This window comes from Semicossyphus pulcher, unplaced genomic scaffold (genome assembly GCF_022749685.1).
Source record: "Semicossyphus pulcher isolate SPU_LCO1_2020_fin unplaced genomic scaffold, fSemPul1.0.p SCAF_7, whole genome shotgun sequence".
NCBI lineage: Eukaryota > Metazoa > Chordata > Actinopteri > Labriformes > Labridae > Semicossyphus > Semicossyphus pulcher.
In genome coordinates this window covers 11111509-11131616 of record NW_027211748.1, presented here as the reverse complement: position 1 = coordinate 11131616, position 20108 = coordinate 11111509, and the positions used below count along the sequence as shown (strand labels likewise).

Below are 20108 nucleotides of genomic sequence, written 5' to 3'. Positions count from 1 at the left end.
AACTAAACCTCAGTCACCTCAGTTCTCGCAGTTTCCACCATTCATGTTTCCTCCCTATCCTCCATATCCTCTTTTCCCTCACTTTCCTCAATATCCTCAATATCCAATCCCTATGCCAGAAACGACAATACCGACCACAACACCCAAGACAACGACGACACCCAAGACAACGACGACTACCACTGCAGCCAAAGCGATTGATTCACATGTCCACATTCCTCCGTATCCATTCATGCCCTTTCCCCCACCTTACCCCCCTCCATACCCCCCTCCATACCCCCCTCCCTACCCCCCTCCTCACCCTCATCCTCACCCTCAACCTCAAGTATAATAACCGGCTGAATATGTTCTAATAAATGGTTTAAAAAAAAAAAAGTGGCATTGTCTGGTCCTTTGTATTTTGTTAGTCTGGAGAATTGTAACAATATGGAAAAGTTAGCACTTCTGATTCTAGCCTTTCAAAGTGCTAGATGTGAAGACAAGGTGACAATCTATATAAAAAAAGCGCTTCACATGTCATTTTAATGTGTTAAGTGGATCAATAATTTTATTTCCAGAGGGTGAATGGTTAGTTACTACTGCTTGTTAACATTTTAAGCCAAACTTTTTTTTTTTTTTTTACAGCTTCACCTTTTGGTATTTAAGAAGTTAATCAAACGGCATCTGAAAGCCTGAGTTTGTTTCTACTTCTGGTAAGCCTTGAATCAAAGTTTTTAGTAGAGTATGAAAGTCCTCAAATGCAGAAAGGGATGGGTTCTTTATATTAACTGGGCGGTTGGGGGGAGGGCAGTATTTGGGTCACTAACAAATTTTGTCAAGAGTGGGATTATACAAACTCATTTTGAACATATTTGGCTTTTAAACAGTCTCATCTCAGTGAGGTTGTAAAGAGGCTGCTGTACACTGTCCACATGGTGGCACCATAAGGCTCATAGTGTGAGTCTCACATTGGTGCTATTTGTGAAAGAACCTTCCAGAGCTGTGCTTGTGTATGAACAAGCTCTACTGAAACTTTAATTTCACACTAACATTTCAGCATTTGGCTAGATTGAATTAGGATTTATTAAACTTTTTATACTATATCCATGTTTTTTTCATACTGGCAGTAAACCAAACAAGACTTACACCTTTAAGGAAATGAAAGAGTTTATAAAAAAAAATGTTCCTCCTTATAGCCCATTATTACACATTTGCCTTAAGGGGCTCTACAGTCTGATAACACACAGCAGCCTCTATTTTTATATCTTTCTAATTGTTATATTTCCTTACACTGAAACATACTAAGGTTACGCCTGCCAGACGGTCTTAAAAACTAGGTCTTTGGGCCACTCTGAGTCCTAGAGGTAAACAGCACTGACTATGAGCCGCAATGTCTTTGGCTTCAGTCAAGCGGTAAGTGAAGTGAGCGAATCAAAGAAAACTGAGAAGCACTAGAATATTTATACATTCTTAGTGTATTTCCACACATTGTTTTCCTTTCTTTGCATGTACTGCTGTTATTGTGTACTATCTTAATCCTCTGATCCACACTTTCCTTTCAGTCTTGGAACAATGGTCGAAATACCAGTTGAGTATTTTTGTGGTCTAAAATGATTTTTAAATTAAGATGTGAAAGAAAAAAAAGAAAGAGGAGTTTTGTTACTCCAATTAAATGTATCACCACCAACAGCTATTTGAGCAATGGCCTGACAAATACCGTGTCTCATGTTGGGTCTTTATCATTATTGTGTACAGTACACATTCATGCATGTAACACTAGATGTAAAATGGAACTGAGAAAAACTGTGAAAAGATACAAAATTTCCTTTAAATATTTTCTTTAACACACAAGATCAGGGACTTAACTCCAAATTTCACATTTCACGGAGCCAAACATCACAAATGCAAATGTAAATATTCCCAAAACTTAACTGAAAACTAACCTCAAAGGTAAAGCTGACCTGAGACAACTAATCGCACATCAAAGGCTCCTAACGAGCCCACCTGTTGCTTGTTAAGTGAACGCAGGTGGTAGCACTTCACTAGTTGATTACCTGTCACCAAAATAGGCCCAGTATTTAAAGCTGGGATTCAATTCTTCCTCCACAGCGAAGTGCTCTCCATCTGCTCCGAGCGTTTCTCCATTATGGCAGGTGAAGATGGAAGGGGACGCAGATCACGTCAAGCTGTGGCAGTCATGTTAGTCCTGTGCTTTTTGGCTCCAAGTTTAACTTGTTTTAGCTTGCGAGGGCTGAGCGAAAACGCAAAGCAGAACAAGGCAGTTAGTGAGGCCACAGTGATGGAAGTAAGGACAGGAAGCATTCTCTTCAATGGGAAAACGCTGAACTCCAAGTCTGGATCTGCCTCTGCTGCTGCCAAACGAAATGAGGGATTGCTGCATGTTGACTCGGATGTCACAGGTAAGATTTTTACTGCCAGGTTATCTGTTATTACTACATACTGCATGCAACTGCAGCTCACTCTCAGAAACCAAAGGCATATTGCTAATGTTAACTTTATATTTAAACTTCTTTACTCTGACAGAAATGTTGGGCCAGACATCACTACTGGAGGACGACATGGCCAATGAAGCAGCATGGCAGCGCTTGAACCCTTCCCTGCATTGTGGTCAGAAGAAGATGAAGTTCAGAGCCATGGGACCTGGAGCTGCTGACTTGCAGCTAAATCTGGGTATTGTGACATTCTTTTATCAGTGTATTATAAAGCTGAAACCACATGGCTGGTTAGTCTGGATTAATGCTCTCTTTGCTTTTTAGGCAAAGCACGCTCCCTGCCTCTGGTCCAGGTGCCTGTAACCTGTGGCTACTTGATGAAGCAAAACGCCCTGGGCCTCGTTTTGGTTGTTCCCTATGATGGCTGCAATGTGATACAAGAGGTATGCTCTTACTCTTGATTAAATGGCAAAAGCTTTATGTGATTGTATAGGTATGGTCCACTCTGACAGTATTTAAGTAAGTTTCATTCATTGAAAATCAATGCAGTTTCTACTTTTTATGGTAGCAGTTCAGAGATGTTAACATGAGCTTGGTAGATTAAGTTGAAGCCATCTTTTACAAATACTGAACTTCTGGTTAAGTGTGAAATCAGCTCAGCTGCTTGTTGTTTCAGGATGGAAATTATGTGTTGCCCATGACTTGGTTAGAGACTCCAGTCAAATTAACCTGCCCCATGACTGGTTCTGCCACAACACCTCCAACTATACCAAAGGCTGCTCGGAAGCCCAGAAAAATTCCTTTCCCTCACATGCCCTGGAGCCTGAATCGCCATAAGCGACATGCTATACAGCCCCAGTCCATGTACGATCCAAGTAATCTATACGCTTATATGTATTACTACTACATGCATATGATGACCACACCGGTACCATCCCCTGCTGATCCAACTACTGCCGAGCCTGCCACGACCACCGAGACAACCAAGGCACCTGACACGACCACGGCACCTGACACGACCACCATGACTACAAAGCCATCTACAGAGAAACCCAATCAAATGCCTGCTGGATATCCTTACTATCTCTACCACCCATATTACCCTTATTACAATTACTACCCCTACTACCCTCTTCCAAATGTCCCAGTCAAGACAACTGCAGCGACTACCACTGCCCCACCCACAACTGGAACTTCCACTAGTGGGATGACTACCACAGCACCGCCAATGACCACCAAGAAACCTCAAATACCTCCTCACTCCCATTACCCACCATATTTTCCATATTATCCCTACAATCCACCAGCTGGACAACCTTTGCCAGGAAGCCCTGAGAATTCTGACGTTTACTACTACCCGATTATCCAGCATTACTATGGAAAACCTCCCTCCATGCAAACTACTAAGCCTCCAACTACCAAGCCGGATGGCATGTCTCCCACTTCAACATCGAGTGAAACAGAGCCAACAACAAAGCCTACAACAAAGCCTACAACAGAGCCAACAACAGAGCCAACAACAAGGCCTACAACAAGGCCTACAACAGAGCCAACAACAGAGCCAACAACAAGGCCTACAACAGAGCCAACAACAGTCTATACTCCTACAACTGCTTCTACTCAAACTACAAGCCAGACAACCACACCCAGCGCCAACTATCCAGGTCCAATGAGTCCTTTTGTACCTTACTATCAGGGCTCCTACATGCCATACGTTATATACAAATCCAACAATGCTGGCAAACTCCCCGATGACCAGAAGTTCATGCCTCAAGCTGGCTACAAATCTGGACTCCAGCCTCGGGCACACCTACATCCAGGCTTCAACTACTGGCAACCTGGGCCCTGGTTCCCCCGCTCAACAGGCCAAGACGATCCTTAATTTGATTGGAAAAATCTTCAACCTGTTGACGACTAACTCCAAAGGTAAGGTTCCCTTTGATTAATGTTTGAATCTGTATTTTAAGAATCAAGTTAATTTAAGAATCTAATTTTTAATTAATCAACCATAATGTCTGTCTTTCAGGGTCTGGTGTCCTTGCAAACTAAGCATTCAATAAAAAACATTTTCCTTAGACTTTGGTTTCACTTGTGCTTAATTTGTTTTTGCAAATGTAATTTCCCACTTTTGCCATATTGTAGAACAAAGGGATTTCATGGTAGGACTTGAACTCAAAGATTAATTTTGGTAGTTGCAATGACTTCTGATTTAAAGAAATCTGCTAAAAAAAACCCTAATGTTCTGTATGATTTGAAGATGCATGAAGCTGGCTTGAAAATTCAGTCACTCTGAAGATGCACAAGCTAATGAGCGTTTTAGTTTACCAGAGAAATCTCTTTTTTTTCTTTTTTTTTAAATAAAATTTGTATAGCATTAATTCATAAGCAAAGTTTATCTCAAGACACTTTACAAAAAGAGCAGGTTTTAACAGTTCTCATTATTTAGAGACTCAACATGAAGCCACCATGAGCAGTACTTGGCATACAATTTTATAACCAGTGTTTTAACTAGTTTTAAGCTAACACTAGTCAGCCATGGCTTTTAAATGTTCAAATTAATGCTCACTATACTTGCCCTTAAAGAAGAAATATGTGGAAAGAGAAATCTGCTCCAAGCTGCAAATATACATCTCAAAGTCCCGATCTGTAGCATCCAAAATGGTGTAAAGTGCACAAATTCTGGGATTACTATTTTAGTGGTCCCATTGAAGCTACATGAAGTAGAGCAGCACACCTTAAGTAGATTCAGTGTCTCAGATGAAACTAGTTCATCATTACTAAAGTGGTTAAATACAAAATCCTAATCTTGCGTTATATTCTGCTGGTTGTGTCGATTGTGCATATATGCAGGTACTGTTCATGTATGTGGGACCATCTTATTGCTACAAAGAGGAACCATGGTTGTACCTGACAGCCAGGAGAATGTGAGGGAAAAGTATCAATTTTAGTCTCTTGGAATAAATTACTCTTTTAAAGGAACGAATAAAGCTTCTTTGCTCTTTTTTTTTTTTGTTGCCCTCTCTAAATGGTATCTTTGGGATTAATAAAGTTCTTTCACATAACTAGAAAACAAAGGAAATTAGTGCCAGATAGCTCCAAAAAAATTCAGAACAAATTAGAGAAATGCAAAAAAACAACTGAAAATAGTGTATAAAGTGTGTGGGTTAATGCGAAAGAGACAGTGCCTGATAGAAAAACAATATTACAATAGTTATTTACAGAAAAAAACCCACTACTATTTACACACACAAACCGCATCCACACACCCCCATTCTGTCCGTTCCTATATATTTCCACATGGTGCTCTCTCCTCTGGGCACCCAGTGATGCTGAACACACACACACAAATCTACACACTTCACTGAAACTGAGTTGCACGTGACAAAGAGACGTGTAAGCAATGATGCACGCCTGTATTTTTCCATTTCCCTTACTACAGTTCTTGTATTTTAGCCGGCTGGAATTATGGAGCACTGAGGTCGGGTGTAAGACCTACTCTACAGAGGAGCAAGACATCCTAAAATCCATCCGTTAGGTCATCATATAGTCTGTCCGGCAATGGGAAGCGTTGTCCTTTTATGCAATACTCTTATCTCCTTTATTTGAATTACAGTGTTTGATTTTAAACTTCTTTAGGGGCTGATTGAACTCTACAATGAAGGTGAGTCATATGTACAGCATGTGCTATATAGTATGATTTGAATTAGGATGGAAGACCATGCTAATCATTTGTAATTTAGTGAGTTTAGCAGATGTTATGTGATGTGATGCATGTTTAGAGTTGATAAGAATTAGCAAGAACTATAATCAGAGCATGAAAAATCACAGAATGATATAATAAATGTTTATGCCCATTCTTTAATCATATTAATCTAGCTTTTTTTTATCCCTCCAATCACAGGAAATTTTAGACATGAAGAGATTTTATAAAGAGGTCAACACAGCCAGCATTCAAGCAGTTGATTTCAGTGAGGTATCTGTGTCCCACCTCTGAATATCTACAGTCCATCTGTGGCCATATTCCCAGCCAAGCCACCGAGTCCCTCCCCCAGCCCTGACATTTGCTCCACACAGTTTGACACTATGGAGGACTATGATGTGGACATGTATGACGAAGAGGAGGGAGAGGTATTCACGGGAAAGACCACTACAGGCCATTGGTGGGAGGACTGTGGAGATGATGGCAACTGTGACACTCAGAACCAGAGAGGAGGAAGAGGCTGCATGGTGAACAGCCGCAGTTGGGCCGAGGAGCTCCAGGACATCTTTGCACAGGCAGAGGACTGTTACAGTGGAGGGCGAACGAGACTGTCCAGCATCTCTGTGAGTGATTGTCTCTCTCTCTTTTTTTGTCTGGGCCACACAAGCAGTGAATTACTCTTGCTGAGTCTGACACATTTCACTCCATCTCCTAACCACAAGAGAAACAGGATGAGACGGGGAGATAAAGCAATTGAAGTTCAGGGTTCTTCAAACTACTCAGAACAACATAAAAAAACATACAATCACAAGTGAAAATATAATTTAATCCAAAGCAGAACAGAGTATTTTCAATCTGAGGCTGTACATGCGCAGTACATGAATATAATGGTGTAAAAAAATGCCTTTAGAGGATTCATAAAGGCTGGGAATATTTGGCATCTGATGCTGAAGGATGAGAGAAAATGTTGTTTAATCATCCTACTGCTGCACTGTGACACAGCACTGTGGGAACTAACTGTGTGTATGTGTGTGTGTTTCTTCGCACGAGCGGGCACACTCGGCGCTTCCTCGTTTCTCTTCCGGCTCATCACACTTGAACCTGTGAAGTGGAATGGGGCTGGAGGAGATTCCTTTAGGAGACAAAACAAACAAGAGGATGCGCAATTCAAAATTCACTGTTGCGCTTTGAGCCGAGCAGGAGATGCAGACGCCATGTCAGTGCTGCTCAAAACCGCTGACATTTATTAGAGGAGCTGTTATTGATCAGCCTTGGCCCTCTTAATGGTTTTGTTTTCCAGGGTTGCAGTCTCATTTGTCAGCCTGGCCTTGTAGCCCCACTTTCCGCTCACTACACCATGCAACCAATTACATGCCCTTATTTCTGCACATCTACGAAGCCTGAGGATTCCTAGAAGCTGCTATGTTTTCCTGTCCTCCAAATTAAAAGATGAGGAGGAGAAGCCATGAGAAAGATAGCAAGCGAGGAAGATGGAGGAACAGATAACACATCAGGCTAGCAGTGGCAGCACTGAGCAGCTCCATCACTCCCCTCCCTCCTCCTCCGCTTCCGTCTCTTCCCACTCTTTCCTCTCCTGCTCCCACCATCTCCCCCCTCCTCTCTCTGCTGCCTCCCTCCCTCCCCTCACTGCTCTCTCCTCCCTCCCTCCCTCCTTCGCTCTCCTGCACGGAGCTGCAGTATATGAGAGGGTCTCCTGGGTCTAGCTTCACTGCAGTGTAGAGAAGGGCAGGGCGGCTGTTTTAGTGCGATGCGCTGAAGGATGGTGCACCAGGAGAAACGCGTTTACCAGGTGTGTGGATTTTTCATCGCATGTTTTAGGGATTCTGAGGCTGCAGCTCATGTAGTGTGATATTCACAGGTATACGTGATAGGTATCCATCATGCATGAGCTGTTGTGGATGAATCGGCCATAATGGACGAGGGGATGTGTGATTGCGGGGGGGCGTGGGTGTGTTCATATGTGATCTTTACCTGTTCATCTTCGTGGTTTCACATCTGCTCAGTACAATTCTAAATAATTTAATCCCTTATATAATGAATGTGTGTGTGTGATCATTTGGCATGCTTTTTTTAGTGTTTTATAAAACCTTTTTTCACAGAGACCAGGGGGCTTTTCCTACACTGCTTACTTTGTTTTCGGAGGGTCAAAAAGGTTGTGTGTGAATCTCTGAGTAGACATGCTGGTAAGGAGGACATCCGGCTGTCTGGATGAGCAGGAGGCAGAGCGATGGATGGACGAGTGAGGGCGATCAACTGTGATTTATGCTCTTACATCACAGCTTCATGATAATCTCATGATGCGTCACAACATAAGAGAGAGAGGGTGATGGGCTAGTTTTTGAGGATATTTTGGGAGAGAGAAGGATAACAGAGAAACATGTCTTATTTTGGAGGTGTTATTCAATAGTTACTTGTGAATGCGGTGTGTGTGTCACAGGCTCACACACACACACAGGCGGCCTTAGACATGTGAGCACTGAGCACAATCTCATGATATAAAAAATACCCTGACCAAGCCGCCAGAACAGGAGATCATGTCATGTTGTTCTTTGCAATATTTCCTGATAAATAAAAATGTAAGGTTTTGTCTTCCAGGAACAAACGCAGCTCAAACTACCCTAAAAATATCTCTAGTTGACAAGAAAGATAGAACAATGAAGGGCAGCTACAAAGGAAGCTGACACACAGCGAAAATGATTCAGGGACATTAAGGAAGAAGCAGAAGAAGAAACGGAGGAGTGGGAGGGAGGATAAAAAAAACTAGGACAGTGAAAATTCTGGATCCTGAGAACAAACGTTCAACATTTCTGGTCTAAAGGAAGCAAATGGGAGGATAGAAGAGAAAACGCTTTCACAGAGACTCGAGCCTCCTACATGAGAGGAGAATGACTTGGCGTTATGTTGTCTTGACTTGGACTCAAATGGACAAGTGATCAAAGCAACAAAAGATTTCTCTAATGCTGTAATTAGTTAAAAGAAGACTGATCTTATTGACTTCACATTTACGATTCATTTACAATAGTTTAGTCTTTTTAGGTCTGATGTTTAGACTTGTGTGCTGTGCACTTTCCTCCATGTTCAAACAGGAAGTTATCTGGGCAACGTTGATCAGGAGAGAAGCTGCCACATTCATTCATTCATCCATTCTCTATACCTGCTCATCCTGAGGCAGGGCTGTAGTCCATCCCAGGATGGTTGGCACTTCCTGCACAGGTTGTCAGCAGGCTGTCAGTCTATAACAGAAACAAACACATAGACAAACATGTCATAAAATGCTGGTGTCTGAACTGTTGGAAACAACCTGAATCCACCAAATGTACAAATGCAGTCCAGTATTTATTGTAGTGCTTGTAAAAGAGGACCAACAGGATGTTCTTGTTCACGTGGATGTCATGTGTTGTGTTACATCGATATTTCTGGCTTAATATTATTATTAGTCAGAACAGGAAAATGACAGGAGGAAGGTATCTGTTATTTAAGCTTATGGTACGGTAAAGAAAAGAAAAGGCCAAACAATAAATGTGTAAGCTGAGCTTTGAAAGTGTAGCAGGCATTTTCATATATGAGGCCACAGCTGGATTATCCTAATCTGTGAAAAGCAGCTAATTGGATTGTGCGACTGTGCTACATTATTTCTACCTTCTCCTCCATAATCACAATTTGTTCCTCCTTTCGTTCCTTTCCTTTCCTTTCCTTTCTTTCCTCCTCCTCTCATATTTTTGGGGACAATACATGTATTCATAGCTTTAATTCAAATAGCAACCTCCACACCAGGATTATTATTTCTTCTCCTGAATATGTCCCACTTGGTCAATCAAGCAGAGATGGACCAGCAGCAGCTCTTTTATTAATATTCTTTATATTCATGTGTGTCTCTCTTCTCTCTCCGTCAGGCCCAGAGGAACGAGAGAGAGTCCATCAGGCAGAAACTTGCCCTTGGCAGTTTCTATGACGACGAGCCAGTCATCTACACCAGCTGCAGCAAGAACGGCCCGTCCTCCCGGTGGGTTTGTTATCGACTGTGTGTTTGAGTGTGTCACCGTTTGATCAATGTAGCCTTTTGAAGCCTGGCACCAATATTTCTGTGTTTTAGCTTCCGACAGCTGACACTTTGGATCTTTAGATGTTCTCCAAGAAGATATTCTTGGCTGGTTTGCAGGGAAACAGTGAGATACGCCCCAGATAAGATGAATTATTGATTCACTGAAAACATTAATCTATTTTAATCTCTGAATAGAAAAGGAAATGTAGGTTTTGTAGACTGTATGTGTTGCCTGAATAAAGAACCTCCTCATGTTGGCAACAACTGGCCTATATAGGACATCTAATTACTCACCTGCTGGTCATATTTGTAAACCCATTTATCAATATCAGTCTAACCCCCTCTTGTGTATGTAATGATGTCTTTGTAGACGGCATTTCTATAAAATGAACACGACAAAGCAAGTTTTTTTCTTAATAAACAGGGCTGATTTTAAGAGTCGACATTTTGGAGATACGTGGTAATCACAACACAGTCGTGTTCTCAATTTATCTGAGTGGCCGGTTTTTAGCATCTGTAAGAGCTTGCACTCTGGCTACAAGTACCAGAAGAGGGAGCTGTCATTAACTATTCATTCATTCATACAAACCTTTATTTAAGCCTGGAAAATCCTTTATTTTGCACAATTAAAACCCAAAACCACAATACTCTATGAAAACAATTGAACACTGCTGTAATCTGAGAGAAACAACATTGTAAATCTTGTGCTGTAAACAATTCCACGTTTGGATCACAAACACTAAAGGCAGATTTCTTAAGCTCAGAGCCAGCCTGTGCGACTAGTAGCATTAGTTAAAGAGCGAACGTGGTAGGTCCCAGTGGTACAGTCCAGCATAGATTTTATATAAGGTGGTGAATGTCCAGTAAGGCATTTACAGATTAAAAAAAAAAAGATACAAGTGTTTATTATGCCTCTGTGCCAGAAAAGACCAACCAACTTAGTCATTCAAGAATTGAGAATTAAGAACAATAAGCAAAGAAAACACATATAAGAGAGACAGGACTTACTGGATTGGCTAGTTGGCTCGTGGCTGTCAAACGTTTCAGACATAAAATAACAGTCTTTTCAGACGGATTGAGTCATGTAGTACAAAATGCAACATGATGCAAAAACATGTTTTGCAAATACGTCAAATAATTCTGTTTCTGTTTGTTTGTGACTTGGCTCTTGGACTTGAGAAAAAGAATGAGTGACTCACATAATGAAAGGTTTCCCAGAAAGCCACAACGTGGTGCCAGTCCAAGGGAAGTGACATTCGACTAAACGTTAACTAGCATTAACATTAACAAAGGGGCCTGGGTACGGAAAGAGTAGGCACAGAGGAGGTAGCACGGTGGTTAACCTCTGTTGCATGTTACGTTGCTCAGACTGAAACTGAGTTATTCCCGAACTTCATGAGTCAGACAGACGAGAAAACTGTCACTGTGGGATCGAGCTTAGACAATAAGCTTCTGTTGCCATAATGAGATATTTGTCATTAAAAATTGTGGCCCCAACCTCTACAGTGGGTATTAAATGTAAACAGATCAAAGTATTTTTCATAATATGGATCCAAATTCTTTTTTTGGTTCTACATTTACATAGTTGTATTGTTTTGTTTATATTTTCACTGCCCTAATAGTTGGTCAATCACCTGCACAGCTTTATGACCTATACATAAGTCTATACTGTACATACATTTAAAATATGTCAAAGTATTTGTGGCAAAATTATTTTTATTAGTTGAATGTGTCATGCAGCAGGCTTGACGTATGCAACCAAAACTCTAATCATAAGTTAGGGAAATAGTTTTTGCCTAAAGTGCGATATGTCATGTTTGTGATTCAGGTTTTGGACACGCACAAACACACGTAGTGGAAAGAGTTGCATTACATCATAAACGTCGGTTAACCAAAGCCACTGCAGCTACAAACACACACCTCTGCTTTTTTTACATGACAGCTTTGACCTCTAGTTACTTTTTGCCGCTTTGAGTGTAGATTAGCAGGGGCGTTCACATCAAACATGCTGCTGGCCCTGTTTGAGGAAGTGCAGTTGTGTTGTGTGCTCGTGAAAGAAGAAGTGAAGCCTCGTACGAGTCTGGGGCTGTGATTAAAGTCATGTGACCTCTAATGGAGGTACAGGTGCGACCTCTGGGATGTGGAAACTCCAAACCTCATGAACACCGTCATGTTTATGAGGTGTTGTTGAAGTTATTGAATCATTCTAATGTAGTGGGAGTTTACTTTTTTGAATGGTGTTCTGAGCTCTTGGAAAAGCTGAGGTTTGAGGTCTAACTGCTGTGGAAGGGCTGATGTTATTTTTGTGGCTTTAATTGTTTCATTAAAGTTTTGAATTGCTTTTGTTTCTTTATTAAGTCACACACTGTGATGTCAAAACGCATCATGATCATGATGATGTACTTGGATACTAAGGGGACTAAGGGGCCTTGATCAAAGCATGAAAAACACCCTCAGATGAATGATACATAAAATTGGTCCTTTTAGTGTGTTTTACTAAAGAGCAATATTGATGTATTCGACATCATATAACAAATCCAGTGTTTGCTCTTGCCCATCCCTGCCATTGTTGCCATGTGCATTAGTTCCTCATCTTTAAAAAAGGGCTCCTTTACTAATGTGCTTAAGGTATAATAAGTAGGATTTTCCTAGATTAATAAAATATAGACTTTTACAAATATAATATAATATAAATCATCACTTATGGGCCTCTATACATGTGTGCTGGTGAGTGTGTGTGCAGACCCCTGTGAGACCCTTCCCTCTGCATCTATTCTGTTGTTTTGCTTAGCACGGGACGTTTTCAGGAGGGGTGCTGTTGTGGTTCCCTGAGACAATCAGCGTATAGGTGAGTGTGGGAGTGGTTCAAATTAGCAACTGGGCCCCATTCAGACCGGCAAACATGGCGAAAGAGCGATGCAGAGTTGGCCTTCTTTCTGTTGGACAGGTAGGTGCCTCAAACCGGGTAGGAAAAGCTAACCGGCGGTTAGCATGCTAGCGCAACGGTAACCGGCAGTTAGCATGCTAGCGCAACGGTAACCGGCGGTTAGCATGCTAGCGCAAAGGTAACTGTGATGCTGCCGGTGTTAGCTCGGCGGGCTGGGCGGGTTCTCGCACGAGAGAGTGAGCGTGAGCTTCTGGTGAAGAGCCCAGGAGGAGGGGCCCAGTTTGAATGTGTTACTGACAAAATGCAAGGAAAATGCTACTTATTATACCTTTAAGAGTGAGTAAGTCACAATTTTCATATGATAAACGTGGACGACTTTGGCAATGAAGATACATCAGCGCTCTTCAGCTCTGTTGTACTGTTGAAATGGAATCTGACACTTCATGTAGGGTGCTGTATAAAAAACATATTTGATGATATTTTAACATCACCTGAATTAAATGTGTTTTTATTATTCATTTTAGAATTCTGCAGATGTTGGAACCTTTAATCCAAATATTTCCTGGTCTTTCCACTGAACATTTCATGTACTAACGTGTATGCTCAATTTTGCTTCAAAGTGCACCAAGTGCAACATGTTGGGATTTATTTCATTAAAATGTTTTTTGTTTTTGTGTTTAAAGAATATTTGGAAAATCATTCAAATTGAGACATTTTTTATTGTTTCTTACTAAAGATCTAAATTTCAACACTCATGTTGTTCACTCTTTGTCTTTTCCCTCTCAGACTGCAGAGTGGGGTGAACCTGCAGGTGTGTTTTGTGAACGACAGCAGCAGCGACAAAGACAGCGATGCTGAGGACAGCAGGACAGAGACCAGTCTGGACACACCGCTGTCCCCTGTGGTACGCACATAGTCTCTGTGTTTCTGTTTCATCCCACTACTCTTAACTTTTGTAACACTCACGTGTGACAACCACAACAGCCATAACTTCATAAAATCACTCACTCTACTTCCCCCCCAGAGCAAGCAGAGCTCATCGTTGTCAGACCGAGACACTGCGGAGGAGGACTCTGACCCGTTGGATGACTGCAGCGGGTTCTGGCGGGTGCAGCGTAGGCTACAGGAGGAGGCCCGGGTGGCGCTGGCTCTGGCTCGACCCATGGCCCGCATGCAGGTGGAGGTGGAGAGGCAGATCCAGCTGCACAGACGTTCACCTGTGGCTGACTTGGTCAGTGAGAAAGTAAAACACAGTTCAGGGGGTTTGTGTGATTGCAGAATTAATTCCTGAAAATGTAATAATTTAACCACACGTGATGGGGGGGAAAAAGAATGGTGAAAATAGAATGACTGACCGTATGCTGCTGTTCCGGGAAACAAACACAATAAAAACCGTGTGAGGGACTTACATGGCCTGAACAGAAGGTCAGTCTTGGTTTGTAAGTGTGTTAGAGACTTAAGGGAAAACCCATTGATACTGGTGATAAACAAAAGAGCAGCATGTGTCACACAGATCAGGCATCCTGTTGACTTTTATCCACATTGAACAATAATGTTTTAGTCTTTATTCATATTATTATTTATTTGTTATGTGTGTTGACATGCAGCTCCCCCATATGCCCCACATCAGCGAGTGCTTGATGAAGAGGAATCTAAGGCGAGGGGACATGAGGGACATGAGTCTAGGACAGCTGCAAGTCATCACGAATGACTTACACTCACAGATTCAGAGTGAGTACACACACATTCACGAAGAGGTAACTCAGGCTTACAAAAGGAAAGATTCCCCCAAATCCTTTTTAAAATGATATACGTTCCCTCATTAAAATGTTGGCATTTTCTGACCTGTCCTCCCTGAAATCTAACACAGGCCTAAACGAGGAGCTGGTGCAGTTGCTGCTGATGAGGGATGAGCTGCATGTGGAGCAGGACGCCATGCTGGTGGATATAGAGGACCTCACCAGGTGAATCTCTCTTTTCTGTCATCTTTCTATCGGCATTACCTGTCAAACTCCAATTCCTCCTGTATAAGCTGTATTTGGACATGTGCCGTGTGTCCCGTGTTCGCTGACATCTTGTCTTTGTTGTGACAGGCACGCTCACAGCCACCAGAGGCACCAGGCAGAGAAAGCCATGTCTAAATAAACACCTCGTCGACACGTGTGTTCATCTGCACGCCATCTTACCTCCCGCTCCATGGACTGTCACCAGTGTTACTAATAAACTCCATGTGTGCTGACTCTTTCTGGAGAAAGTGATACACCGTATACTGTAATAACCACACACAAACACTCACATAACGTATTGTATCACAAAAGGACAGGGGGCTCAGCATCTTTAAGAAGCCGAGTCATCGCCTCTCTCTGTGTGGACAGTTTGTGCAGGCTTTTCACTTCCCACTGAGCACGATTAATAATGCAATGTTTCATAGGATCAGGGGACTCCTCTTCTTCTCGAACCCTGATTTACCCCTTCATGATTTTGCACGGTGACTTCTAGGGGCCACACCTGTCTTTAGTTTGTCTTTATATCAATCAAGAGGATGATTCTGTTCATCTGTAGACTTTTCTGTTCACGTTTCTTTCACTAAGAGCACGGTGCCATCGCTGTTTAACACTGGAATTCACTACTACTATTCACCACGTCCATTCACCTATCTACCATCTCAACTGTTGAAATGAAAGACGCTGATTTACAGCTTAGCTTCACAGCTGTGTTTATAGGCTGCAGCAGCTTCACTGAAGTCTTGTAGGGATCATTTAGACACTAAATTAGATGTAAGTCGATAGCTGCTACATTTTCAAACTGCTTTAAAGATGCATTTAGAGCCATACATTTGAACTTTATGGTAGTATTTGTATTGTAAAATCTCGGTTTAATGGACAAAATGAGAAGGGATGGGTTAAAACACTATTGGTTAATACAGAGGGCTCGAAAAAGCAAACATGGAGGCGTGTTGACGCGAGCAGCCCCTAAACAATAATATGCAAAGTTGGTTTAGTTATGCTCAATTTGCTAATAAAGGGTAACCATAAACCTATAATACAAATATATATGAATAAATCACAGCCTAAGCATATATATATTTTATCTGTCTGGAGAGTCGAGCTTTATGGACGTACTGTATGTAAATGTTGAAAGATAATCTATCAAGAGGATGAAGAACAGGCCGCGTTGGCCATGTTTAAATGTTTCACTCGCACCTTTTTAAGAATGTCAATTAACACAAACTTTCTTTTTTTATTGTACGCTTCATTGATAAATGTATTATGATTGTATAAAAGGAAAAAAAACTCCTGTAATAAAAGTTTCAAGTGTGTGAACTTAGTTTATATCTGGCTTGTTGCATAACAGTTGCTTTGTATTTCATGTGAATTTCAGGGGCATTGATGGAGCAAATTATTCAAAAAACACAAAGATATTGTGTCATCGAGTGCAGCTCGGGAAAGTGAGTCTGTCCTCATTCACACATTCAGTCTCATAGTTGGTTTATTCACACCTCTATTGACACTTGAGTGAGTTTCGTGAAGGATTACACAGAAGTAGGAGGGGAATATTTCTTGACTGTGGGCACAAAAACAAAACTCAAACACTCATTTGATACAGGTTAACGGCTAAATTATTATTATTATTAATATCAAAAAGATGACTTTTACTACACAAATCAATCCATCACTTCCACCTCAGATGGCTGCTCAGACATTTTTGATTTATTGGAAATGATTTGAAAAGTATAGGGTCGGCTGTGGCTCAGTGGCAGAGTCGTCTCTCTACCGGAAGGCTGGGGGTTCGATCCCTGACTGCTACAGCCACATGTCAAAGTGTCCTTGGGCAAGAGCCATCGGGTATGAATGGGCATAGATCTGATCGGAGATCGGCACTTTGCCATCAGTGTGTGAAAGGGTGAATGTGAAATGTAGTGTAAAAGTGCTTTGAGTGGTCCGAAGACTAGAAAAGTGCTATATAAGTTCAGTCCATTTAGCATTACCATCCATATAAAAACACGTTTCAGTAAAATAATAATTATGTCTATAGTAAGTATATTTTCCTACCAGAAGCCATATTTTTACACAAAAGTGTTAAATTCGATATGACTTAAGAGTTATTGAACAATACTTAAAATGATTTTTACATAATATATATAAAAAATGTTTTTGTGATCACGAATGATGAATTTGTGGCAGAGAGATTGCACTTTCAAATCAAATGAATGCAAATAATAAATAGCATACATGACAATGAATAATATGTGACATCATACTTTCACTCTGCTGTCTTTGGGAAAGCTAAATGAACAGTAATTTGTGCGACCTCACCACTGTGTGTGGGATGATTCCAGTTTCGCTTTAAGCATTTAGTGCTTTAGGGGGAAACATTGACATCCTTGACTTTGCACTTTCAATTTACAGTCAAGTGTCAACAAATTGCTTCACAGAGGGGAAGCCCCTTGTGTCAGTCTGGGTATAAAACACTTAAGGATGTCTGAGTTCAGTCAGTCACACCAAAGAACCTACAGTCTTATCCAAGATGGCCCTCGTCAAGCTCTGTGAGTATCGCACACCCTGACTGAACACTGTTTTCTTTTTGAAACTGAAGATTTACTTTCGGAACTGAGTTTTCTCTCTTTTTTTCTCAGACTTATCTCCTGCACTGCTGCTCCTGGTGCTCACCTGTCCTCTGTGGCAGGTCAGCCAGTCTATGTCAGTGATCAGCAAAGGACCCATGACGGACTCCTGTGTTTTCTACGCACGGACACTTCTGAAGAACATCACTGAAACTCTGACACAGGTAGCAAACAAAGTTAATTTTCTACTATATCACCTTAAATATGTCGTATTTAATTATTTCAAAAAAATATTATTTAATATGTCTAATTTATAGTTTTAAAACTCTCTTTCTGTGCCCTAGGAAAATCTGTTCCATGGGATCGACTGCCCTAAGCAGGGTGTAAAGCTGAACACAGAGACTGACACTGTGTCTGTGTGCTCACCAAAGGTTTGTCATTGTTATTGTTAAAAGCAAAATAACAGTACTGTATCCAAATGTGTTGCAGCCCATCCAACTCTGCATAGACACATTGAATGAGTTCTTTTCAGATGAGCCTCTGTATTATAAAACTGAACTGTGTTTTTACCAACAGGAATCAAAATGCTCAGGAACCCTGAAGTCAGAGTTTGATCAGGTAGGTTTTGCTCCATCTCTGTGACAAATACCTAATGTTGAAATGACTTTATTTATTGTTTTATTTTTCATCTTTAATTAATAATTTCTTATGAAAGTCGTATTATTTTGTCAGGCTATAAAAATGTACAGATTAAATATACCATAAGTAGAAAGAACGCCCTCTGACACACCTTTTGCAACTGTAATGTGCTAATAGTTTCAGGGTGGGTACACCTGTACAATCAGAAGCAATCCAATACAACTTTATTTTTTTGTTGACCCGGTCTTGGGTGTCTATCAAATGAAGCGGTTTAGCACTGAGGTCATAGTTAGTGATCAACATGTAGCTGTAATAACAGATGTTTGAAATTAAGAGACAGATGTTAAAACAGGTCTGTTGCACTGGACTGTGATAGATTGTACAGGTGAGGCTCGCTAAAGGGCCACTCAATGTATTTACACAGAAATATTTTGTCTTTTTTCCATCAAGGAGTCCTGCCTGACCAACATCGGGGAGGATCTGCGTCATTACTACAAATTTCTGGCTGCTCAGTGGGACCCCGAGAGTTTACTGGGCCAAACTGTTCTGCTCAGGCTCAGAGACCTCATGGAGGTAACTCATTATTAAATCACCTACAGTATTCGGATTCTGTGTTCATTTGCACCAGTGATATTATTATTTCCAAGAGCTGTAAAATGTATAGAAAGAAAAAATGAACCATAAAAGACAAGATGTTTATATGTGTTATTCCCTCTCAACAGAACTGCTTTAAATGGTCTCTGCCAACTGACCTGTCTTCAGAGGAGGTAAGAGATCTTCTAAGGCATAAACATTATTTATATATCTTTAAATCAACAAAATTATCTCTGATTTTAAACTTGTGGACAGAACTAAAAATTCCCAAGGCATGAAATAAAAAAACCTTTCTTTTGGAAGAGCAGTGTAATTGAATTAAATTATTGATCTGTTTCTTCAAGGCTGCTGCAGCGCATGAGAGCGACTTCGATAAGAGGCTGAGTCTCTGCAAAGTGCTGAAGGGCTTCCAGGTCCGCACCATCACCATCAACAGAGCCATCTCATACATCAACTCTGGTGAACACACTAAGTGAATCCTTGAGCTCTAACACAGCAGTAGTTTCAGAGAGCTATAAAATGCTAGTTAGATAAACTACAGTAACAAGTCGTGTTACGTTCATGTAATGCAGCTGTGATAGAAAACACTTTGTAACCCTTTAAGGGTACATATTTATTATTTTCATGTCATCATTACATGAGCTTATATTTGACATCAAGATGATGTGTTAAAGTACTTTTATAAAGTCTATTTACAGACTATTTTATCTATTTATTAATTATATTAGTTTTATTTTGGACTATTTATTTTGAAACTATTTATTACTGTGTTATTCACTTGGTTCTAAGAATCACCAAATAAATATATTTCCTGCATAAATCCTGCTGATGTATTGCTCCTTTATTCACTGATATTTACTGTTTTGCACTTTTGTGCGCTGATTACAGTAATATTATACTTAATTGTCTATAAAGTATTTGGTTTACAGGAAAACAATTCACTCTCAGTGACAAAAGTTCTCACTTCTGATGGTCCTGAAATCCTTAAACAATGTTATTTATTTGCACTTAAAATACCTAACCAACAATATTTTCCTGAAACCAATGCAGCCTCAGTGTGGGGACAATTATTCTACACCGAGTGATTATGTTGTTTGTTCAGACTGTATTTGGAAAGTCCTGTGTCCATTGAAAGCCTGACTTGACCATAATAATGTCCGTAAAGAGTCTTCTGATTTTCAGAAGGATATGAAAGTCACTCAAAAGATATTCTGTGTCTGGTTTGTGAT

At 40.8% G+C, this 20108-nt stretch overlaps 2 protein-coding genes across 2 annotated transcripts; both read left to right on the top strand.

The window, feature by feature from the left end:
- Positions 1-7811: 7811 nt before the first annotated feature.
- On the top strand, positions 7812-16401 carry LOC138612219 (schwannomin-interacting protein 1-like). The gene is made up of 7 exons (XM_069685537.1): positions 7812-7942; positions 10047-10156; positions 13869-13986; positions 14107-14313; positions 14690-14813; positions 14953-15046; positions 15176-16401. The coding sequence occupies exons 1-7, from the start codon at positions 7913-7915 to the stop codon at positions 15225-15227; spliced, it is 735 nt and encodes a 244-aa protein (XP_069541638.1). The 5' UTR covers positions 7812-7912; the 3' UTR covers positions 15228-16401.
- Positions 16402-17609: 1208 nt separating this feature from the next.
- On the top strand, positions 17610-19613 carry LOC138612099 (interleukin-12 subunit alpha). Its single transcript, XM_069685412.1, has 7 exons — positions 17610-17628; positions 17719-17870; positions 17991-18077; positions 18223-18264; positions 18736-18858; positions 19008-19052; positions 19224-19613. Exons 1-7 carry the CDS (start codon positions 17610-17612, stop codon positions 19353-19355), a joined length of 600 nt encoding a protein of 199 aa, XP_069541513.1. The 3' UTR covers positions 19356-19613.
- The last annotated feature ends 495 nt before the right edge of the window (positions 19614-20108 follow it).

Bases quoted from the DNA above. Each gene is read 5' to 3' on its own strand.
- LOC138612219 (XM_069685537.1), top strand. From the start codon at position 7,913: ATGGTGCACCAGGAGAAACGCGTTTACCAG. The intron at 10,157-13,868 runs GTGGGTTTGTTA...TTTCCCTCTCAG, and splicing joins AAGAACGGCCCGTCCTCCCG to ACTGCAGAGTGGGGTGAACC. The intron at 13,987-14,106 runs GTACGCACATAG...CTTCCCCCCCAG, and splicing joins ACACACCGCTGTCCCCTGTG to AGCAAGCAGAGCTCATCGTT.
- LOC138612099 (XM_069685412.1), top strand. The intron at 17,871-17,990 runs GTAGCAAACAAA...TCTGTGCCCTAG, and splicing joins TCACTGAAACTCTGACACAG to GAAAATCTGTTCCATGGGAT. The intron at 18,078-18,222 runs GTTTGTCATTGT...TTTTACCAACAG, and splicing joins TGTCTGTGTGCTCACCAAAG to GAATCAAAATGCTCAGGAAC.